We start from the raw sequence: 25,349 nt of genomic DNA on the forward strand, positions 1-25,349 counted from the left end.
AATATGAATTTCCCAATAACTTGCTTTCTTTCTCTTCCATGTCCTTAAGCGAGTTTTTTTGTTTATTTTTTTAACAAAACAACTCAAGAAAAATCAGGATTTTTTTTTTGTTTCTCGTTCCTCACTTTTCTTAGCATCCAAACAGGAAAAGGAGGAAAAACAAAAAGAATGTTTTTATTTTTATTAAGTATTAAAAAATAAAGAAAAATATAAGTTTTTATTTTATTTTTTTATTCAATTAAAAAATTTAATGATAAATGAACAAAAGGAGGAAAAACAAACAATTTGAACAATTTTTTTTTTTTTTTTTTTTAAAACAAACGTCACATAGGTTTTTAGAAAAGGAACTGGTCTCCCATTAATAATGCTTGTCACCTTGTTCTTTTGCTGGTGGAAAACAACTTCAATCACTTTATCATAAAGCAACCAAAAGCAACCAAATGAGTAATAAGGATGGTCCTTTTCACAATTTGAAGTAAGATGCCTTGCCTGGAGAAGATTAGTAGAGGATATCAAAGGATACAAAATAAAAAATGCAGGGTCATCTTTAGGGTCGGGAAAAGTTCAAAACTAAATATTAGCGTCTATTTGACAACTTAAATTTTTTTATGAAACACTACTAACCTTTTTAATACTTAAATTTTTTTATTAAAAACATTTTTTAAAATCACTACTAAACGCACTCGAAATCCCGACCAAACACACTTCAAATCCCATAATTTCATAATAATCCTTTCCATTTTTATGACTTATAGGAAAGCAAAACATTATTTTCCTGGGAAATTGGATTGCTTGGTCTCTAGCTAAAATCAGATTCCTTGTGACAAGAAGCAAGACCACCAAAAGAAAAATAGTAAAAAATAAAACATGGGGCTGAAAATCCTATCTTCCAAGCAAGAAAAAGTGGAAAAAACAGTACAATTATGAAATATGATGAGGCAAAAGGAAAAGAGTTAGAGAATCAAGTAGTGTGCACCTATTTATCATATGACCCACCCTGCATATTTGAATCTAATCACAACATGAAACACAATGGACTTGTCTTACAAGTAAGAATATTATCTTCCCCAACAGTCTTAAGTCTGAATTTAAATGGCTTTTGTCAGACTTTGGAGCAAATGTTGTGGAGATGGACCACACTACAAGAGAAAAAGGAAGAAGATTGAGAATAAGCAGAGTACAAAGGGAAAGGATGGCAGCTTAATTATCATCTCATCTTCTAGAGGAAGGATATTGTATTAAGGCATGTCTATAAAGGCCTAGTCATGCTTGGAAGTTGGAAGTATTATCATCCCACAAACCAAATATCTCTGCTGATACTGCCTTGGCAGAATTGAAGTAAGTGATATTAATTTCATGTCTCCATTCATTTGGAGTGAATTTAGCATATTTTATTTTATTTATTGATTGTATTTGTTCATATGTTTTAATGAGAGTGCAATGATTGGAATATGATGCAAATCATGTGAAAAAGAAAATTTGTACAAAAGTGATAAATTAAGGTTACATTATAATATAAAAAAATTATTTTCTATTTTTTTTAAAAAATAAAAAAATAAAAAATGTTTAAAAAACATCTTTTAATTGTTTTTATTATTTTTACTTGTTTTTCTAAAACTATTTTAAAAAATAGATATATAAACATGTAAAATTATTATAATTAAAGCAGGATATAAAAATTATTTTTAAAATATATTTAAAAAACATTAAAATTAGATTAAAAATATTTCAAATTTGTTTGTTTATTCTACAAAAGATGAATAGTTTTAGTTTTTTTAAAATGGTTCTAAAAAATATTAAAAATGGTAATTTTATTGATTTGCCCTTTTTTAATTTTTTATTTTTAATTTTAAAAATGACATATTGTTATGAAATTAGAAAATAATTATAAAAAAACAATAATAATAATACATGTATGATATTGAGGTTTTGGCCGTTACTGGCTGCATAGTACACTACAAATTTCTTCGATTGTTGCCAACTTGCCACAGCCCCAAATCTAAACAACCCTTTGATTTCACTTCTCTTTCTCAAACTGACCGAAATAACCACAATCCAGATTACAGACCTTGAAATCACTAATGCAGAAGAAAGAACAAACCAATCCCTTGATGGGTTCTGGGTTACCATTCATTAGAGGCCAACACCACTACCACCAATATGCAGCTCTTTCTACTCCTCAATCCCTCCCAAAAGACCCGGATGATGATGATTTTGGTCCAATGGGTGGAGTCGTGTTGGGTGATTATAGGTTGCTGAAGATGAAGGCCATCTGGGCTCTCAGTGGAAGTTCAGATGGAATTTCAGAAGATTTTGATGGTGGAAGGTGCGGATGTGAGGTGGGATAATTTGTTTCTCTGTTCTTGAATATTCTGCGTCTCTCAGAAAAGCTGCAATTGGGATTGTAGGCAGCGAAGAGAGCCAGACTTGAAACTTCAGAAGAAGTAATTGTAAATTTTCTCATAGAATAATGTCCTAGGTTTTGGTACTCCATTTGTGTTGTAGATTTTGTAAGGGAAGAGAATGGAGAAGCGTAGGTTTTCCTGATCATATTCTTTTATGCTTGAATTTACATTTACATTTACATTGCAGATTTTGTACGGGTAGATACGGAGGATAGATAGAAAATGCTAATTTTCTCTATGTTTCTTTGTAATTTTTTGAAACATTATCATGACTAGTATATACCAGTAGTGTGATCCTAGTAGTTGTTATCCTCTATTCATTTCTCATGTATGAGTTTTATGGATAGTAGCACTCATTGTTCATACTTTCTTATCTGAAATGGTAGTTATATGGGTAAGGGGTTTCTATTTTAAGAGTGCGATTGGTAGTGATTTCAGGAAGTATTTCTAGCCTTTATAACACTTAAAAGATAAAAAATTTTAAGTGTTATAAAGGTTAGAAGCACTTTCTAGAATCACTACCAAATGGACTCTAAGTCTATGAGGTGACACTTGTATTTGGGTGTTTTGAGGAGAAAGGGGGAAATTTTATTTATCTGAAACCAATAAAAGTAGCAAGCATAATTTTCAAAATGCACTAATATGGTACTATCAAGGAAGTAGATTTTTCCCTCCCCTTGAAAATGGAGGAAATTGAGTTGTAGTTTTAGCTATCATAAGTCCTTCCAGTATAAATTAGAATAGTTGTTTTCTCTAAGTATGTTCCACTAATCATCCTTACTCATTGTTTGCTCATAGTGCTGATGGGGGCAAAAAGTTTGGCACTGATGGGGATTGTTCCCGAAGAACTTACAGAGGAGAATTATGAGAACTGGAAAGCATGTTTACGGAATTATTTAATTGGGCAAGGTCTTTGGGATGTTGTCTCAGGTGTGGACCCTAAACCTGGTGAAAAAGGAGAAACTGAAGCATTTGAGACTTGGAGAAAGAAGAATGCAATGGCTTTACATGCAATACAAATGTCATGTGGATCACACGCACTGGTCAACATCAGGGAAACAGATTCAGCTAAATTCGCTTGGGATCACTTGGTTGAATTGCGCCACCATCGAACTCAACACTCACCACCCCTAGTTCAACACCCAAAGTATGACCAAGGTAATTCCTCACCACAATAACAATATATATATTGAAAGTTTAGAGAAAAAATTGTTCCTTCACTCTTATTGAAGTTTAGGATTATGACATATATATAGGACGAGGAAAGAGTAAAAAAGGATATGGTTGTACAAATAATTACTAAACTGAACATAGAAAAACTGAAAACTAAATTAGGATATAATCTTAAATTTAAAAACATTGAATCAACTAATTTTGTCTCCTAATTTACTCCACTACATCCGATCATAACATCCCCTAATTTACAATTCTAAATCCAATCACCTACATATTTATAGTTAATGATTTTCCACCCCCCCCCTTAAGTTGGCAAAAAATGTTTAACATTTGTAGCTTGCTTACTAGAACTTCGAACAACTGCTTCTAAAGGCCTTTAGTCAGAACATTTTCTAGCTATTTTTTTGTAGGAACATATGACATATAGACTAGACCTCTCTCAAATTTTTCCTAATGAAATGTCTTTCCACTTCAACATGCTTGGTTCTATCATGTCAAATTAGATTGTGGGCTATGTTAATTGCTACCTTATTGTCACAGTATAATTTCATAGGTTTCTCATAAGGAGTCCTCTATTCTTCTGATATCCTCTTCAATCAAATGAGTTCACAAATTCCATGAGCAACGACTTGAAACTCAACTTCTGTACTACTTTGAGCAACACCATTTTATTTCTTGCTTCTTTAAGTTACCAAGTTCCCTCCAACAAAGGTGCTATAATTTGAAGTTGATTTTCTATCCTTGTTATCTCCTGCCTTTTCAACATTAGTATATGCCTCAATTTGCATATGCCCCTTTTTCTTGAATAGTAATCCTTTTCCTAGGCATCCTTTTAGATATTTTAGAACTTGATACACGACTTCAAAACAATCTTTGGTAGGTGAGTGCATGAATTGGCTTACCATACTAATTAAAGAATCTATATCAAGACGTGTATGTGATAAGCATGTAAGTATACCCACCAAATGCTGATAGTATCCTTTATCCACTCTTTGAGATTCTGCCCTAATTTCCTGTTAGGATCAATTAATGTATTAGTTGGTTTACAACCCAACATTCCTGTTTCTTTAAGCAAATCTAGAGTATATTTTCGTTGAGAAACAAATATGCCACCTTGAGACCTTACAACTTTCCATATTGAGGAAGTATCAAATGACTAAGATCTTTAATTTAAAATTCTTTAGCAAGTACCCCCTTTAATTTCTCTAATTCCATAAGGTTATCATCTGTTAAGATGATATCATCTACATATACTCTCAAGATGACAATCTTACTATCACCAAAATGTTTGTAGAACATAGTGTGATTGGTCTAACTCTTTGCATATACCTAAGATTCCGAATAAATTTTGTGAAACAATTAAACCATGTTGTTAGAGACTGGTTCAACCCATAGGGAGATCTCTTCAATTTATGCCCATCAACCTTATACTTGACAGTGAATACCCACTTGCATCCTATTGGTGTCTTTACTCTTGGAAAACTCACCAAATCCCAAGTTCCATTCATTTTAGGAGCCCTCATTTCTTCCATGATTGCTTCTCTCCACTAAAAAATAACTAGAGCAACTTATACAAATTTTGGAATCTCCATAGAAGACATGTTAGTCGTAAAGACTCTAAAAGAATTAAACAACCTATAGTACGACACATATTTAGAAATAGGATGCATGGTACAAGATCTAGTTCCTTTCCTAAAGGCAACAAGAATATCTAGGTCATTTGAAATATTAAAATTTGTATTTGAAGAGAAATTAGGTAAAACTATACCTTCCTCGGTCCTTATAACCGGTTCTAACTTTTGGATAGTGGTAGCAGTATGACTTTCTAGATTACCTTGATGATTTCTCCTTCTTGTGTAGACAAAAAGCTTAGTTTGAGGTTTTATATCTAGTGGTTCTCCTCTTGTCAACAACTCTTCATAGTTTGGGACAATAGAACTTGGCTGAGAGTTTTTTGATGCAACAAGACTCGAATTAGAAGAATGTGAAAGAATAAGAAGAGTGTTTTTAGTAAAGTAGGGTTGATTTTCAAAGAAGTTACATCCATGCTAACAAAAATATTCCTAGAGATAAGATCATAACACTTACACCCTTTTTGTGTAGCTAAATATCCCACAAAAAGACACTTCAGTGCACAAGGATCAAGCTTAGTTCTAGTTCTTTAAGAATATGAACAAACGCATTATCCCCAAAATTTTTTAGTGGAATGGAGGATAAACCTTGGAAAAATGATTAAGATGAGTTTCAAGACTAAGAATTTTAGTCCACATTCTGTTAATTAAATAAGTATCCATGAGTACAACTTCTCCCTAAAAACTCTTAGGTACCCCTGATGTAAATATGATGACTCTAATAACCTCCATTAAGTGGTGGTTTTTTCTTCCGTAGTCCTATTTTGTTGTGGGATATCAAGAATGCATGATCCCATTTTCAAGCAAATAATATCCAAGAATAGAGTTAAAATATTACTTTCCATTATTAGTTTAAAGTACTTGAATTTAAGTTTGAAATTGTGTTTTTTTTTTTTTTTTTATCAAAGAAATTGTGTTTTTATCATAGTATGGAAAATTTAAAAAAAAATTTTTCCTTTGATTTTTCCTTCAACAAATAAACCAACAAACTCTAGTGTGGTTATCTATGAAAGTAATAAACTACCTAGTTCTTGTAAAGGTCATCACATGTGAAGGTCCCCAAATGTATATCAACGTGAAAAGTCTAGATTCTTTATAAGGTCATGCAGGAAAGTAGACACGCTGATGTTTAGATAATTGACGTACTTCACATTGAAACAACAAAGGATTTTTATTCTTAAACAAAGATGGAAACAATTGTTTTAAATATCAAAAGCTAGGATAGCTTAACCTATAGTGTCATAACACTATTTGATGTTCAGAAGAAAAAAAAAACCATTATTACTCACAACTTGAGCTTATCTACTCTTGGTAGGATCCTTAACAAGGTAATATTTTTTGACAAGTAAACGCAGAATATATTATTAGGAGGCAAAAGAGCCGCAAAGCATACAGGGAGTATACGAGGCGACTAAGGCCTCCCAACCAAAAAAGAACAAAACACCCCAACCCCTAAGTGGAGGCTAACCACTCCAAGAAGCCTATAAGGGAGAGCGACTCCTCTCCAATGTACAATTTAGCCCAACCCCATACTTTACACACAAAAGAAGTTTTTAACTTCTGAACTGCTAACACCCCCCCCTCCCCCTAAAAGCTAGTATATTCATCTCCTTTCAAATCGTCCAAAAAATGTACAATGGGATGAACTTCCACAGTTTTTTTTTTTCCCCACAAAAGAGCCCTTCCAGCTAAATAAAACCTCCTTTACAAATTCTAGAAAGACCCACTGAACACTAAACAACCCAAGAATGATATCCCACAATACTCTGACAACTGTACAATGAATTAAAATATGATTTATCGTTTCCTCTTCACAACCACACAAGAAACAACAGTTAGGGAACTACCACCCTCTTCTCTGAAGCCTATCAAGAGTGAGAACCTTCCCCCAAGCGGCTTCCCATGCGAAAAAAGCAATTTTGGTTGGAACTCTATCCACCCATATATTGCTATTCGGGAACTCGGCAACAATGGGGCTTGCCAACATGCTGTAAGCTTTCTTGACTCTAAACAGCCCGTCTCTTCCTTCCTTCCAAATCACCGAATCTTTCTCCAATGTAACCCTATGCTCCCTCAACACATCCAGCAAGTTGCCCACCGTATCCAACTCCCAATCATTAAAGTCCCTTAGAAACCTTAAATTCCACCCACCTTGGCCAAAATTCTGGTCCCACATTTCCTCCACCATGGCATTCCTTTGGGCAGCCATGGAAAAGAGATTCGGGAAGCTTTGGGACAACACATAATTCCCGCACCAAGGATCTGTCCAAAATATGATTTTGTTGCCTTTTCTCACCTTGAACACCATATTTTCCCAACACCAATCAGATTCCTTCAAAATCTCATTCCAAACCCCTACTCCAAACACCCCATTTGCCTTCCTTGTTCTCCATCCAAAGTGCTCTTGCCCATACTTTGCCTCAAGCACCTTCTTCCAAAGATCCTCCTTAGCACAAGCAAACCTCCAAATCCATTTGCATAGCAAGGCTTTGTTCAAACGAGCAGGCTTCCTTAATCCCAATCCTCCCTTTTCTTTATCCACACACACCACCTCTCAATTGACTAAGTGGGCTTTTTTTTCCCCATTGCCCCCTCCCCACAAAAAGTCTCTTTGTAACTTTTCTAACCTCTTTGCCACTGATTTTGGCATGCGGAATAGAGACATCACCTTTGGAAATATATTGGCGTTTCCAAAGGGCAAGTCTCCTCCTCACCTTCTCCTCCACCCCATCCCACACGGAAGTGGCCTTATTAGGCGCCCCTAAAGGCAACCCCAAGTAGACGGCAGTCAGCTGTCCCACCCTACACCCTATTTCAACAGCCATCTCGTTCACCTCATCCACCTCCCCTACCGGAATAACCTCACTTTTGTCCAAATTGATCTTTAACCCTGAAGCCGCTTCAAACCAAAAAAGTATCTAGCTCAAATGCATTAAGTACTTTTTCTTCGCCTCACAAAAAACTACTGTGTCATCCGCAAAAAGTAAATGAGATATATTGACAGCCTGCCCTCTACCTCGCCAAATGCTACACCGAGAGATAAAACCCCCTTCAACAGCCATCGTGATTAACACACTTAGCACTTCCATTCCCATGACGAACAAGTAAGGGGAACGAGGGTTCCCTTGACGCAACCCCTTAGAACTTGAGAAAAATCCAGTTGACACACTGTTCACCAAAACTGAGAATTTGGTAGTAGATATGCAGCTCCACATCCATCCCAGCCACTTTGGCCCAAATCCCATTTTTTGCATAACCTTCAACAAAAATTGCCAATTGATGTTGTCGTACGCCTTCTCTATGTCCAATTTGCAAATTAGGCCTTTCTCTCTCCTTTTTTGCCATGAATCTATTACCTCATTTGCGATTAAGGAGGCGTCAAGAATCTGTCTCCCCTTAATAAACGCATTTTGATCGGATGACACCACCTTTCCTATCATTTTTTTAAGCCTGTTGGCCAGCACCTTAGCCAACAATTTATACAATCCCCCCAGCAAGCTGATGGGTCTATAGTCACCCAGGTCCTCAGCCCCCCCTTTCTTCGGTAACAATACTAGAAACGTATTATTTAGACTCTTAATGAAGGAGTTCTGCTCATGGAACTCCTTGAACATGTTCAAAACATCCTCCTTAACAATCTCCTAGTAGCTTTGCCAAAAAGCCACCGTGAACCCGTCCGGTCTCGGGGCTTTGTCCCCATGAATCTCAAGCTCAGAAAACGGGAGCTCCAGGACTTCCGCTTCTGACTGACTGATCTGCTTCAGCTGCAGACCCCCTATATCCGCCTTCCAACCCGAACTATCAGAGAGCAACTGCTGATAGGCGTTCGCAATCCCTTCCCTCACTTCTTGTTCCTTTGATAGCCGCACCCCATTTATCTTTATTTTGTCCAGGAAATTAACTCTTCGATGGGCGTTTGCCATGCGGTGGAAGTACCCCGTGTTTCTATCCCCTTCCCTTAGCCATAATTCCCTTGATAACTGCCTCCAATGGGTTTCTTCCAGCGACACCCACTTAGCATAACCCTCATTGGCTTCTTTTTTGCGACTTAATTCCTCCTCTGTTAGACTTCTCTCCCCTTCCACTAAGTCCCAAAGCTCCACTTGTTGGAGAGCTTCAGCTTTATTTCTCTCCAAATTTCCGAACACTTTCCCTATTCCATATTTTTAGATTTTGTTTCAATTCCTTCAACTTAACAGCCAATCTGTAGCTAGGACTGCCTCTAACCACAATCCCTTGCCACCAACCCTAAATCAGGTCTTTGAATCCCTTAATTTTGAGCCACATATTTTCAAATCTGAATGGGGAGGGTCCTCTTCTTAGCCCACCCCCCTCAAGAAGAACTGGGAAGTGATCCGAGGTAGGGCGAGGTAATCTTCTTTGAGAGACCCTACTGTACTGGTCAAACCAACTGGGAGTCGCAAGAAATCTATCCAACCTGGCCCATGATTGATTATTGAGCCTCCCACTCCAGGTAAAAGATCCTCCTTGCAATGGGAGATCAACTAGCCCTAAATCATCTATGATCTGGGCAAATCTCCTCATTGTTGAGGTGATTTTCCCATTTCTACTCCTTTCAGATTGGTAAAGGATCGTATTAAAGTCGTCCCCTAAGCACCAAGGTTCCTCCCACAATCCTCTTATTGCCCTAATCTCCTCCCACAAACACTCCCTTTCTTCTCTAGAGAGAGGGCCATAGACCCCCGTAAACACCCAGACCACATCATTTCCCACATTCCTAAATCTGCAGGAAATGGAGAATTGGCCCTCCTCCCATTCCAAAATCTCCAGCGACCTTTTATCCTAGCATATCAAAACACCCCCTACCGATCCCATAGCATTCAAGGCCCTCCAGTCTAGAAATCTCCTCGAGCCTAAGCTTCTCACCGCTCCTTCAGACATTACTTGCATCTTTGTTTCTTGAATACAAAACAAATTCACCTTTTGTTTTCTTACAACGGACTTGATTAATTTCCTTTTGGAATTGTCATTCACTTCCCTCACATTCCAAGTCAAAATTCTAAGGTTCATTGGGCAACTGCAATCTGGTTCCCTTTGCCCTGAATAGGGCATTTTTTCTTAACATCCCCTTCATAATTAATTGAACACTCCAGCCTCTTAAGCTCCCTTTCAAATCTTGAATTCTCTAGAAGGCCTTTACTGTGTATCTTCTCCCTCATTTTCCTAATTTTGCTTAAGAAGCTCAAAATTTCCTTCTCCAACCCTTCGGTTGAGAAGCCTAAAAAATGACTGAATTTAACTAGGCTGCTTTCCTCCCAATTAAGCTGTTTTTCCTTCCTTACTTCTTGGGATTCAGATTGGCCGATAGTCTACCCCGAATTCCTTTCCAAAGGGTCGACGCTGTTGACCTCTACCAAGTCCTAACAGCCATCCCCTTTCTCAGTGTGCTCATCTGCAACTGGTCTTTGTAACCCACTTCCTTCTTGAATACCCTCCCTTAGCGCCCCAGAATAGTCGTAATACTCCCTCTCCGGAGTCCAACCAAAATAAAAGAAGTTAGGAGAGGAAGACCCCGGTGCCCTTAGACCCCCCGAATTTATAACTAACCCATACCTTGCGGCTTCTTCCTCTAGCACGCTATTTGCCATTGTGCGGTATGAGTCCGGCTGCTGCCTCCTTCCAACTTCTTTCTCACGGAATTTGGCGAACTCCAACTCCAAGTTGCACCCCTTGCAAGAGCCAGAGTGAAGTGGGGGGCGGGCTTTTAAAAGAAGCCCACTTTCATAAGGCTGGGGCTGTGACGGACCAGGCCTTTCCCTATAAGAGATGGGCGGCCCAGAAGCTACAGCCCACCCCTTAACCATGGGACGCGACGGCCCAATCTCGGCCACCTTTGAGGCTTCACCCACTGAGGGGTTTGACAGTCCAGCAACCCATTTTGAAACCAGGCTTGACGACGACGGCCCAACATCCGAGAAACGCTGGGTCAGCGGACCCACTTGAGCATGGGGGCCCGTCACGTCGAAGCCCACTCCTTGTGCCTACCGTCCAGTCCCATCCACTGACTGGAACTGCTCCTCGACCCTCGCACACGCCATCTCTTCCACTCGCGACCCGGTGCATGCAACCGCCTTTCCCCTAACCTCCCCGCTTGGTTGGCTCCACAAACCACGCTTCATCCCCGATTCCTGCCTTAGCGACGGCAAGACTTCCCACCATAGTGTTAGAAAATAGGTTTCCTCCTTGGCCCCTATCTCCAGCGAATAAGGAAGATCCTCGCCGTTCGATTTTACTAATATCCTAGCCCACTGTAAATCCTCTATGCTCTTCGTCTGTGGGTCGATGGCTAGGAAACCATCACACACATCCCCCACTCTCCTCAATACTGACGGGACCCATAGCAAGATTGGGAGACCCAGGATCTTCACCCAGACTTCATTTCTTACCTCACCTTCTTCCAAGCACCTTGACCTTAGGCTCCATCACTCCAAGCCCAACTGAACCCCTCCCACCGCCCTTTTTCCAGAGGTGAGGACCTGCCTGGCTTCTTCCACGAACTCAAACTCCAATAAGACCCGTCATTTTCCCAAGCTTGCCAAACCTAGCTTGCCTTTCAACCCCCAAGAGCTTGTCATTAACCATCCCAACCTTTCCAAATCCTCCCCTTCTGCAACGCTAGGGTTCTAGCTTCCAATTAAGCAATGCTCCAATCTACTTAAATTTCTATTTATTTCCTCCCCTTTAACCTCCATTCTGAATGAATTAGAACCCTTATTCCACGATCCCTTCACCATATCAACAAACGATTTACCCGAGGCCCTCTCTTCCTGTTTTTGCTCTTTTTTATCGAGACTATCATCCAACTTGCGAAGGGCCTCCACCATAGCCAGCCAACCCTCCTTTTCCCCTCTGCCTTTCGGGATACATATGTTGTATCTCTTCTTCTCCAAATCGATGACCCTTAGTCGAAGAAAGCTACCCGCCCTGTTAGCGTCGTGCACCAAGGAAAAGCTTCTCCCCTTCTCCTTCCAACCCTTTTCCAATTTTCCTTCCTTCACGTCCTCGAGGCACTGATACAGACCTTCCAGGAAAAACCCTACACTGGCCGACCCCAGACGAACCCATGACGACACCCCTCTCTTGCTTTCCACTATGATTACTTGGGGTTTTCCTCTCCTCTCCATCATTTCGACCTCAAAGACCTTCGAATCCACCCCAAAGCTACTCGTCTTTCGTTATCTCCGGTTCTCCAATCGGCTGACACTCTCCCCGTTGACGCTCTCTCGCTCTCTCTCATAGTCATGTTTAATTCCTTAACAAGGTAATATAGTTCATCAATCTCCTTAGCACTGTCAATCGTCTTTCTTGAGCATGGTCCTGAAATTCACAATAAGATGGGAAAACTACACAATTCATGCCCCTTGTTACTTATTAGTTTACTAATAGAAAGAAGATTGCATGAAGGACTGATTCTAAAGTCAAAATTTTTGAAATTGGGACTAAATCCTTTCTTGCAACATATAAAAAGGATCCATTTGCAATTTTGATTTTCTAGTTACCTAGACAAGGAGAATATGTAGAAAACAAATTTGATAAGTTTGTCATATGATCAAAAGCTCTAGAATTTGTGATCCATGGTGTAAAATTTCCAGAATGAACACAAACTACTAAAAGAATTACCTATTTGTGCTAAAGAGTAGGATGGTAAAGAGCTAGAAAATGGAGGCTGATTGAATAACCTATACAAGTGTTCTAGCTGCCCTTTACTGAATGGAGATGCTCCACTTATGGTTATTGGACTCTTTATTGCAGCTTGTATGCCTTGGTCATTTCTCTTGTGAAATCTGCCACTGTTTTCCCAATTCTATGGCTTCCCATGTAGCTTCCAACAAGTGTGTCTGGTGTGCCTTGGTTTGTTACATTGATCCCACCATATCTTCCCTTCGCTCCCTATCTTCTTTGGGTTCCCTTGACCAACAACATTGGCAACTTTAGTTGTAGTAGAAGTAAGTTTTGAGTTCTCTGTGATGGTAGTTGAAGAAAAACCTATCGTCTTTGGGTTTCCTTAACCAACAACATTGACAACTTCAGTTGTAATAGAAGTAAGGTCTGAGTTCTTTTTTTTTTTTATAAGTAAAATCGATTGTATTAAGAAAGCCAAAAGAAGTACACCTAAAGTATATACAATGTATACAAGGCTAAAAGGCCAAAAATGAGAAGGAAAACACAAAAACCATCACCTTACTTACACCCCAACCAATCAATGAAATCAAGTAAAGACCATGAGCTAAAGCCTACATTAACCCTGACCCAATCCAAAAACATGTACAAAAAGGACCGTAAAATAGTTTGGTCTGTTAGTTCGATGTCTTCGAAGACTCTTCTATTTCTCTCCGTCTATAAGGTCTAGAGTAAACACAATGGGGCTGCATTCCACGCTTTTTTCCTTTTCTTCCCAACAGAAGAGTCGTGCCAGCTAAGCAAGGAATCCTTGATAGAAAAGAACATGACCCATTGAACACCAAAAAGAGCAAGGAACTAGGGAGGAGTAAAAGGACTTGATAGTGAAAAGGCTTTTCTTTGATATCCACCAATTCATGACATCCTCATCATCCCTTCTAAGCACTTGTTTGTTTAATCTTCTAAATAGAGCTTCCACCTCTCTTATTTCCTAATATTGTGCCTTGTGAAAACAGGGTTCCAATGACCCACTTCCTCTATCTTGTCCCACAACTAGGCAACCCAAGATTCTCTAGAGGAGGCTAACTAATACCAGCTTGGAAAATCCTCTTTCAAGGAATTCTCTCCATGCCACCTTCCAGAACCGTACTCTTCAACCATTCCCTACCTTAAAAGCCGCCCTTTTGCTAAACTCCATCCACTCATTCCTGATGGCCTTCCAAAACCCCACCCCATGACTTTCCCTTGAAGCACCAGAACACTAACCTCCCTCTTTCTCTCCATATTTCCCTACAATCACCTATTTCCAAAGAGACTCGTTCTCAAAAGCAAACCTCCAAAACCATTTTCCAAGAAGAGCCTTATTCAACAAGGAAAGATTCCTGATGCCTAAGCCCTCGTTCTTTTTCTCCATGCAAACAACCAATTCACCAAATGAGGCCTATTCTGGAGTTCTGCCTCCTCACCCATAGAAAGTCTCTTTGGATTTTCTTCAACCTTAAGCACACCTTGTGGGGAATGACAAACAAGGATGTAAAGTAGATTGGGAGGCTAGAAAGAGTGCTCTTTACCAAAGTCAATCTCCTTCCTTTTGATAAGTATTGACTTTTCCATAAAACGAGTCGCTATCACATCCCAAACACGAGGGGACTTGAAAGTGGCTTCTAAAGGGAGGTCCAAATAATAAGAGTGGATAGAACCCACTTTAAAACCCAACACCCTAGTTAGTTCCTCAAAATTAAGAACCTCCCCCACATAAATCAACTCGCTTTTATGAAGATTGATCCTTAACCTGAAAACTACCTCAAACCACATGAAAGCCCAACTCAAAACCTCCACATGCTCCTTACTTGCGTCATAAAACACTAAGGTATCATTAGCAAATAAAAGATGAGACACTGTAATATCCTCCTTTCTTCTTTGCTTGATTGTGTGGTTTTCGATTGACCTTTATCGTACTTGGGCTTCCCATTAGGGGAGAACCCAAAATCGATTTTCTTTTAGGACCTTGTGCTGGATAGAGTCTCTAAGAGGTTGGATGGTCGGAAAAAAACATTCTTATCCTTTGGCAGTAGAATCACCCTAATTCGGTCTTCTTTGTCGCATATGTCGAGTTACTTTCTTTCTCTCTTCAAGATCTTGGTTTCAATAGCTTTGAGGATTTAGAAATTACAAAGAGATTTTCTTTGGTCAGGTTGTGGGGAAGGTAAAAAGGATCATCTGGTTAGTTGGGACTTAGTTTGTAAGCCAAAGGAAGTTGGTGGATTAGGGTTGGGGAAAATTTCTCTGAGGAATCAAGCTTAGTTAGGGAAATGGCTTTAGAGGTACCTTAAAGAAAGTACTACCCTTTGGCATAAGGTCATCTTGAGTATCTATGGGGCATATCCTAATGGATGGGAAACCAACAATAGAGTTAGATGGTCACATCGTTGCCTTTGGAAGACCATTGCACATTTGCTCTAAGTTTTTTCTACACACACTTGTTATGGTGGGTGATGGGACCATAATTCCTTTTTGGGAAGATTTGTGGTGGGGGACCGACCTTTGTGTTTGCAATTTCCAAGTCTTTTTAGAGTCACCACTACTAAAAATTGTTCTATCTCAGCTATCCTTGGTAATAACAATTCGTTGTCTTGAGATCTTACCTTTCATTGCAATCTAATAGATATAGAGATTGAGGATCTTGAAAGATTATTATCCTTACTATCCAATTTCCATCTATCTCCTTATATTCCAGATGTGAGATCTTGGGTACCATCCTCTTCAGGAGTTTTCTCAATTAAATCGTTTTTTCAGCCTTATCATTTTCTCCAAATTCAATCCTTTTCTATTTGACTATTTTTTTGTGGAAATCAAAAGTTTTAGCTAAGGTCAAGGCCTTTGCATGGTTAGTGACACTTAAGAAGGTAAATAACAACAAGATGCTACAATTGAGAAGACCTTTCAAAGCCCTTAGTCTTGATTGGTGCATCCTATGTAGGAGTAGTGAGATGATTGATCATCTTTTCTTGCATTGTTCAATTACTGGGATTGTGGCATAGGATTTTTTCACAGGCTGAGATGGAATGGGTTCCATCAGATAGTATTTGTGATATGATGATGATCTCTTTCAAGTGTTTTGGGAATTCAATTAGAGGTAGGACTCTTTGGAGGATCGCATGTCCTCTTTGTTGTGGATTGTGTGGAGAGAGAGGAACACTCAGATTTTTGAGAATACTTAGAGGACGTTGGATTCGTCGTGGGATTTGCTTCATTTTTTTGTTTCTTTTTAGGCTTACCATATATACATTTTTAAACTCTACCCTTTAAGTGTTATTTAACTTAGTTGGCTCTTGATTTGTACACATTAGGGTTGGATTATAGGGGCTAGCATTGTTATACTTTTATAGGCCATTTGTCCTTATTGTATAACCTTTCTTGTTTTGTGGAGGTTTACTTTGTTACTTTTGATTAGGTTTGTACTTCATGAGGAAAACCTCTCATCCCTTTTATGTTTTTATTATCTATTAATACATTTGTTTGTTTATGATAAACGAAAAAAAAAATCCCCTCATTTTTTCTCCCACTAGTCAAGAAGCCCTCTAGAAAACCTCCTTGCAAAGCCCTCCTCAAAATACATGAAAGTGCCTCCATTGCTAAAATGAAGAGGAAAGGAGAAAGAGAATCTCCTAATCTTAGGCCCCTAGAACTTTGGAAAAAGCTAATTGGGTAACCATTAAACAAAATTGAGAAACGAACAGTAGAAAAACACCACCTCATCCAACTTATGCGCTTAGCCCCAAACCTTATTTTTTCCATGATTGCCATCAAGAAACCCTAATTCACATGATTGTAAGCCTTTTCAATGTCTATCTTGCAAATAATCCCACCCTTAGAGCTTTTCAATCTTGAGTCTAAGGCCTCATTTTCAATAAGGACTACATTTAAAATTTGTCTACCTTCAACTATGTTTTGAGTTCTTTGTGATGGCAGTTGAAGAAAAGCCTCCCATCATGACTGATTTGTGGCTTTCTTCCCTTTGAACTTCGACAAACACTTCTCAAATAGAGGGTAAGGGCTCTTTACCAAGGATTCATCCACAAACTTCATCTAATTCTTTATTTAGCCCAACAAGAAACTCAAATACTCTTTCTTTCTCCATCATCTTCTTAAAATAGACATTATCTGCCTCACATGTCCATTCAAATCCATAAAATAGGTTCAATTCTTGCCAAAGACCTTTCAAGATGTTGTGATATTTAGTCACGCCTTGGTTTAATACAATCCTTTCTTACCTATCAATAAAAAAAAAAAAAGGAAAAAAGAAGTCACACCTTGATTTCCTTACTTTGTCTCATGGATCTTTAATTTCAACTCAAGGATTTGAGCTGAATTCCTAAAATCGGATGAAGTCTCCATAACCGCTTCCCGGAGCTCTTTTGCCATTGGCAAAAAACATGTAGGTCTGACCTATCTCAGGCTCCATAGAATTCACTACTAGTGATCATTGAGTTTTTTGAGTCCCACGTGTGAAAGCCTGGATCATTCTCTTTTGGGGTCTTTGTTGCTTTGGTTAGAATATCCTAGTTTCCCTTTCCCACAAATAAACAATTTAATGGACTGAGACCATCTAAAAAAATTCAGTCCATTCAGTTTATGAGTGGTGATGAGCAATGAAGAATTGTCACCGATGCCATGAGGTGAGGTGAGGCTTGGAATGGAGGCATTGATACTAGTTGTCAAGAATCTCCAAAATTCTCCTCCTTGCTGACTTCAAACATCAACTCCTACCATCAACCTAATCAATTATAGGGAAAAAAAAAATTGGTTGTTGAGACTAGAAACAAATGTATCGATTCTAGTAGGAACCTGACTCCGATACCGTGAAAGTTAAAGAGAAAAAAATTGTTCCTCTAATCTAATTAAAGTTTAGTATTACAACATATATATGGGACTACTCTTGAGTACATGAAAAAAGGAAAAGAATAAAGGGCATAGTTGTACAAATAATCACTACCCTAAAAACAAAAAACACAAAAACTAAAATTAGGAGATAATTGACATTGACTCTGCTGTTCTATCCCTTAATTTACTCCACTAGATCATACCATAAGAACCCCTAAGTTACAACAATCTATCAAATCACCCACATATTTACAGTTTATGATTCTGCACACACACACATGAACATATACATATCTGTGTGTGTGTGTGTGTTATATAACAATAGGTATTACCTTACTTTTATGTCATTCTATGGGTCATTTATTAACGTTGTAAGTTGTACATCTATTAAGAAATAAAAAATGCCCTTATTAAACAATTATTAAGAAAAACCAACATAGATTTGTTTAAATGCTAGAAAGAATGTTAATTTTAAATGCTACACCCATAAATAATTAACATCTTCATCTGTGTTTCAGTTAACCTCTGGGGATCCACCTGTCTGACAATTAAATTTGTAAATTGTTTCTAATTTTACATATTACAGTAAATAAAGTGTAGTCTGGATCCACTTTAGCTTTTGCTACTTTCGGTAGCTCTGTCCTGTTTATTTATGCTAATCAAATTACATATTTTATTAGCAAAGAATAGATGCTGTAAAATGGAGTGGATTCAGGGCTTTCTTACATAAGCAATTAGGATTAAATAGGAGTGTCTTCTTCTCTAAGAAAGGAAGAAAGAAAAGAAATTCAAATCATTAAAGTCATTGTAAAAGAACAAAATCTTGCAGAGACTCTAGAGTGGCAGAAATATAAACCCTTATTCGAGGCTGTGGACAATGGTGATTGGAGGACTACAAAAGCATTCCTTGATTACGATCATAATGCTGTAAGAGCCTTAATTTCGCCTACTAAGGAGACAGCTCTTCATGTTGCAATTTTGGCTGGGCATGTGCATATTGTCAAGGAGTTAGTGAAGTTGATGACCCCAAAGGACTTGGAATTGATAAGCGGACTTGGTGAGACAGCCCTTACTACTGCTGCTATCAGCGGAATCACAGAGATGGCAGAAACCATAGTTAATAAGCATGCTGGAGCAGTCAGTGTTGGAAATGAACATGGCCAAATACCAGTTATAGTGGCTTCTTTTTATGACCAAAAAAAAATGGTAAGATATCTTTATGGCAGGACTCCCATTCAAGAGCTAAGCCCAGAAAAAGGCACAAATGGTGCCACCCTCCTTAATTTTCTGGTCTCTGCAAACATATATGGTGAGCATATTCATAAGCATTTATATTCTTCTCTTTTTCAGACTCTCTCATATTGCATGACCCTAATTCTTTCTGTTTTCTGCTATAGATATTGCTTTGCATCTACTGAAACATCACCGACAACTTGGTTTCATTGGAGATTACTATGGGAAACTTACCATGAGAATATTAGCTCAAAAACCATCTGCATTTCCAAGTGGAAGCAAGCTTGTGTTTTGGGAACGATGGATCTACTCACGTGAGTTACTCTTTTCAATCAGCACCTTGAATTGGCTTCTCTGAATTATCTTGCAAAAAAACTCAACATGTTCTCTCTAATTAACATGGATGAGACCCACACCAGCCCAAATTATTAAGTGTTTCTACTGGCCATTATGGATAATGTTCATTGCTTTTCTTAATTCAGAGTACAAAGGACCCTCATTTATTCATTGTCACTTACCTACTAATGCAATAAGAATAGCATGTAATTTCATCCAACCCATGAATCATCCCTGGCTAGGATAACAAACATATTGGCCCAACTACCATTTTGATTGTTTGAGAGATTGAGACCACGAATAACTGCCAATCAATTTTTTTTTTCTCCTCTTATTCAATAGTGAAACCGATTAACAAATATCTGAATGATTATTTTTAAATCCCTCCATCTAAGTTTGTATCCAATTTCCAACAATCTCAAATGCATATGAAGTTTGAGGGGGGTTTTTTTCTTGTTTTTTGTTTCTTTTTTGATAGGAAACCACGCATGAATATATTGATAAGATAAAATAGTACATAAGGAGGATGAGAAGTCCTCCCGCCAGAATTAAAACTAAACAACACAATAAAATAACATGACACTACACCGTCTCACTGGACCTACACACTGCTAGCCAATCTAGTTGTAAAATGTTAAGGGGAATGCCCTTAAACCCCGTTGAGCAAAAAGCCCAAAACGAAGCGATGAAATGAATGGAGTCCCAAAGATTCTCTGAATTCCTAACTTTGTCCTCAAATATCCTAGCTTCCTTCCTTCCTTCCTTTCTTTCTTTTATTTATTTATTTATTTTTTGTTAGCAACCAAGCTCAGAGTACTATGGCAAAGTGATTGAGAAGATGGCAAGACATCTTGAGCTACTTCATTCCATGAACAAATTTTAAACTGTCAATGAGCCTACACTTAGTGGCCTATCTAGAATAATAAGATAAGGTTACACTTTTGGCTAGTGCCTGTTGATACAATGTCGTTTTGTTGTAATTCTGATTATGAAACCCCCCCACCCAATGTGTATAACCTGTCCATCTGAGAAAAGGAGAGTGTATAAACCTTTCCTGAAACCTTCTCTGTCTGCAAGGTACAAACATGAAGAAATTTTCTAAGCTCATGAATAGTTTGGCATTTCATTTTCTGTCATTATTGACTGAAAGTTTTTCTGCTGCAGTTATACATATAAAACCATTTGATGAACAATATCAAGAGCATGAACAGCCCCATCGGGCACCAGCTGACGAAGACAACCCTGAAAGTTCTCGGCAGGGCCAACATCTAATTAGCCGAGGTATGCTAGATCTCTTTGTCGTCTCTCTCCTCATGAAATTGGTAATGCAAAAAAACTGGCATACTTTAAGTGATGGTTTTTAACTATTTAATTTAACAAATTTCTCTAAATATTTTTCTTTAATACTAACCATGTTAGACAAGATAAAATCAACCAATTAAATATTCTCTAATCAATTTTTTACCAGTATGCCTATTAGGACACCAAAGGCCTTTACCCTTCCATCTGATACCCCCTTAATTTTTTGATAAATAATAGAGGGTGTATTAAAGATAATGGTTTGAGTAATGAAATGAGTTATTCTTTTCTCATAGATGCAGATTACATATATTTATGCACACAATAAGTTTGACAATTATAACAAATGCAAACCTCTATAATTTTGGTGTGTATATACATACATACATACATACATATATATATATATATATATATATATATATATATATATATATATATATATTTATCATAAACAAACATATGTATTAATTAAGAATGAATAAAACATGAGAAGGATGAGAAATCCTCTCCATGATATACAAACCTGATAAAAAAGACCTAATGAAACCTCCACTATAAAAGGAGGGTTATACAAAAGGTACAAAAAAGTATATACAAGTATAACATTTCTTGACCTTGTAGGCCTAACCCTAGGGTGTACATATCAAATGCCAACTAAGCTGAATTACACTCGAAGGATAGGGTTTAAACACGTATATACAATAAGCCAAAAAAAAAAAAACCATAGAAATGAAGCAAATCCCACATCATCTTTGGCGTCTTCCAAGTGTCTTTGAAAATCCTAGCATTCCTTTCTCTCCATACAATCCACAACAAAGAGAGACGTGATCCTCCAAAGAGTCTTGCCTCTAATAGAGTTCCTAGAGCACTCGAAAGAAATCACCATCATATTGCAAATACTGTCGATTGAACCCATGCCATCCTAGCCTGTGAGAATATCCCATGCCATAATCCCAAAGTAATTGGATAATGTAAGAAAAGATGATCAATCATCTCTTTACTCCTACATAGGATGCACCAATCAAGGCTAAGGGCTTTGAAAGACCTTCTTAACTGTAGCATGTCATTGATATTTACTTTCTTATGTGCCACTAACCAGGCAAAGGCCATAACCTTAGAGGGACTCTTGATTTCATATCCTATACCTAATAAGAAAGATCTTCTTCAAAGATTAGTCAAGTCTAAGATATTTTCCAAGTTCAATATGAAGTCAAGATTTTGGCAAATCCAGATTGCTAAAAAGGATAGGTATAAGATAGTCGTTACAGTACCCTATGGACATTATGGGTGGAACGTAATGCTCTTTGGACTTGAGAATGCCCCTTTGATTGATCTTTGAATAGGAGTTATGGTTCCTTGGTAAATATGATGTCTTAGGACTGGTGCACCAAGCTCCAGATCATGCACTGGTAGTCATACTCTTATAAGCAAATCTAGTTATGATGGAAACTAGATTGTTTCCTTCCTTGAACTTGAATCCATGAGTCTTAACATGAAAAACAAATGAATCTAGGATGTCTGCATCTCTTAATCTTACTGTGAAATTAGGGAAACATTGGAAGTATACGAGACCATCATTTAATCCTGCTTGAACAACTCCAATAATAGAATCTAGGTAATCAAAATGTCTATTATCCCTTAAACATATGAAAATCGAGGTGTTTAAGCCTATCCTGGTAAAGAGGTTTGGCTACTACTTGAATCATACCAAAATGTATGAAGTTGTAGTCTTTCTTGTGTTTCTTTATGAACTTACTATCCAAGAGTCTTATCACTTGATCATCTTGTTCTAAACTCATGGTTTGTTCAAGTGTCTTAATGGTGTAATCTGAGGAGAACTTAAAAGTTTCGTTCTTGCAAATTTCTTGATTAAACAAGAAAAAGTCTTTCAACTTGAAGAAAGCTAGGAGCTCTGCCCTTTCAAGAACTGTCTAATCCCTCCCTTTCCAAGTAATACCAAAAAATACACAATGGAGCTAGTCTTCAAACTTTACTTCCATTTTGCACAAACGTCCACTCGAAACACCTGGGTATTCTTAAGAAAACAAACTCAGAACCAAGAGATCCCAAGCAGATAAAATACCAAAGCTCACAACCTTGTGGCAGAGAAGAATGTGATTAATCAATTCCACCCTTTTGCATAAGTAGCACCAGTTCACTAGAGCACAATCCCTTCACCTTATCAGGTCAAAGTATCTCTTGCAAACTGCTTTCGATGCAAAAATAAAATAAAATTGATAAATAAATAAAGCCTTTGGACACAAAAAGCCCCACACCGCAGACACCAAAAGGAAGGGAAAAAAGGAAAGATTTTATCATTGCTATATATATATTAACTTTTGAATAAATTCTCTCATTCTAGATTCTGTCTTTACATCCTGTAAAATCATTTTTTTTCTCCTATGAACTTATAAAGCATAATTGTCTATGAATCATTGTACATGAATCCCATTCTAAGTTTTCACTTCAACAACTCTAAGCTGTCTAAACTGGCTATTGCAGTTCCTAGTTGGTGGCATGGATTGATTTTGAGGCTTTTAATAAACTTTGGTATGAAACACTACTCCTTGTATTTTACAATTCAAAAGAATATTGATCTATAGTATGAAATGAAATACTAATCAGCATTAGTTACAGTCCCAGATTTCAAGCATATATATGAGACAAAGTGGGTGCACGTTAGATCTTCTCAACTCCTTGATTGCATTTTTGAGGAAATACCAAATTTGACGATGGAATCTCGTCAAATGTCTGGGATGGATCACGCACTTTACGATGCCATCAAGCATGGAATTGTCGAGTTTGTTGTCAAACTGATGAAACAAGACCATGAATCAATTTGGAGAAAAGGTATAAAAGGCAGAACAATGTTTTCACATGCAATTGTTCTACGCCAAGAAAAGATCTTTAGCCTAATATATGGGTTGGGTATAAAGAAGAACATAGTAGCACGTCGACATGATATCTTTCATAACAACATTTTACATCTTGCTGGAAAGTTATCTCCTCCCTCTCAGCTTGATCGTGTCTCAGGTGCAGCTTTGCAGATGCAAAGGGAACTACAATGGTTTAAGGTGATCCCAGCTATCTTACTATTTTTTTTTTTTTTAAAAAAAAAAAAAAAGAATCACCCAGAGTTCTGCTTAGTAAGTTAAATATTTGTATTCCATCTTGTTTACTAACATTTCTTTTATGCAATCCTGATAGGAAGTGGAGAGCATGGTACAAGCAAAATATAAAGAAGAGTTCAATGAATATCATAAAACACCAAGTACTGTGTTTACTGAGGAACATGCAACATTGGTGAAAGAAGGGGAAAGCTGGATGAAGAGTACTGCTGCATCATGTATGGTTGTGGCCACTCTCATTGCTGCCCTCATGTTTACCACAGCATTTACACTCCCTGGTGGGACTAAAAGTGATACTGGCATCCCTGTATTTATTGGACATGGTGCATTTATGGTTTTTATTGTGGCTGATTCTCTGTCACTATTCTCTTCATCCACCTCTGTGTTGATGTTCTTAGGAATACTCACGTCGCGCTATGCAGAGGAGGATTTCCTCAAGTCTTTGCCCAACAAATTGATTATCGGTCTTTCCTCACTTTTCTTCTCACTGTTGAGCATGATGGTAGCCTTTGGCTCTGCCATTTATGTTGTTCTTAGTCACCGCATAGCTTGGGTGTCAATTCCACTCATTGTTCTTGCCTGCATTCCAATTACCTTTTTTGCTTTATTGCAATTTCCTCTTCTTGTTGAGATTGTCATGTGCACGTATGGACGGAGCATATTTGACAAGCCAACAAAACTTCCATTCTAAGTATTTTTGGTTGTACCGCTCATTGCATCACTTCTTGGGTCTGCGGGAGGCAGGCTATTCTTGTTCATGAGTATTTTGGTGTTCGAGGGAACCGTTAACTTATGTATTTTTCTTTTTTCAAATCTACTACTAGATATGCTTCATAACTTGCTCAGATTATTCTCTGTTTTCATGATATGACTCAGCAGGGCATTGTGATATGATATTTACCTTTTAGTGCACCCCTTAAATGGTTTCTTCTTGTCACTCTATTGTGAAAGATATAGCAACTATTATTTGGTTTTAACGAGATAGTTATCAGTTTGACACTTAATTCTTCTTGAAACCGAAGGACATCGACTCTGCTTTTGGTGGATTTGGGAACTGCCTAAAGGATTATCATCAAAAGTTCCTCTACTGTGCAGGGTGTCAACTGCTATCAAAGGAGGATTGATTCCTTCTCCTTCCGACCTAATTCAGGGGTCCAAATCTGAAGCTGGCAGGCTCATTGAACATTTAGTCTTGGAGGCAAAATAAGAGGTTATATCCTTGTGTTTCAGTAAGCCCGGGTGAGAATAGCATATCTATAGAGAATTGAGAACATGTACAGATGACCACGCACTACACCACCATTCTCAACCTACCAAAACAATGTGGCTCAAACATAACCTTTTCTACTTTTCCACAGGAGGAAACTGGTGATGCGTAACAAGACAAATTTTGGTTGTGGCTCGGTGGGTAGGTGGGTTTTCTTGCATCTCCAAGATTGAAAGAGGAGATTTTATTTTATGCAAAGAGGAGTGTGTAGGAAGCATGCGCACAGTAGTGGTTTTTCACTTGAGTACAAATTGTTGGGAATCTAAAATTAAGTGGTGTTTGTTTTTTGGCTTAATAGAAAAAGTCAAAATATTTGGTTTTTTCTATTAAGTTAAAAGTACCTTAT

At 37.8% G+C, this 25,349-nt stretch overlaps 1 protein-coding gene across 3 annotated transcripts; it reads left to right on the forward strand.

Moving 5' to 3' along the window:
• Positions 1 to 1,259: 1,259 nt before the first annotated feature.
• Positions 1,260 to 24,665, forward strand: LOC117913589. 3 transcript variants are annotated; one of them, XM_034828592.1, is made up of 8 exons: positions 1,260 to 1,338; positions 3,204 to 3,563; positions 18,567 to 19,046; positions 19,135 to 19,284; positions 20,471 to 20,587; positions 23,111 to 23,158; positions 23,246 to 23,682; positions 23,816 to 24,665. In XM_034828592.1, coding segments are annotated over exons 1-8 (2,205 nt in total). In that variant the 5' UTR covers positions 1,260 to 1,337; the 3' UTR covers positions 24,428 to 24,665. The 3 variants fall into 3 exon arrangements, with proteins under 3 accessions (XP_034684483.1, XP_034684485.1, XP_034684484.1); XM_034828594.1 differs by lacking the exon at positions 1,260 to 1,338 and adding an exon at positions 1,988 to 2,339; XM_034828593.1 differs by lacking the exon at positions 1,260 to 1,338 and adding an exon at positions 2,358 to 2,444.
• Positions 24,666 to 25,349: the final 684 nt, after the last annotated feature.

This window comes from Vitis riparia, chromosome 4 (assembly GCF_004353265.1).
Source record: "Vitis riparia cultivar Riparia Gloire de Montpellier isolate 1030 chromosome 4, EGFV_Vit.rip_1.0, whole genome shotgun sequence".
NCBI lineage: Eukaryota > Viridiplantae > Streptophyta > Magnoliopsida > Vitales > Vitaceae > Vitis > Vitis riparia.

What these genes read in the sequence shown, in the direction of transcription:
- LOC117913589 (XM_034828592.1), top strand. An exon ending in GAGGCTTTTAATAAACTTTG is followed by an intron (nt 23,159 to 23,245) that starts GTATGAAACACT and finishes CATTAGTTACAG; the next exon opens with TCCCAGATTTCAAGCATATA. An exon ending in GGGAACTACAATGGTTTAAG is followed by an intron (nt 23,683 to 23,815) that starts GTGATCCCAGCT and finishes CAATCCTGATAG; the next exon opens with GAAGTGGAGAGCATGGTACA.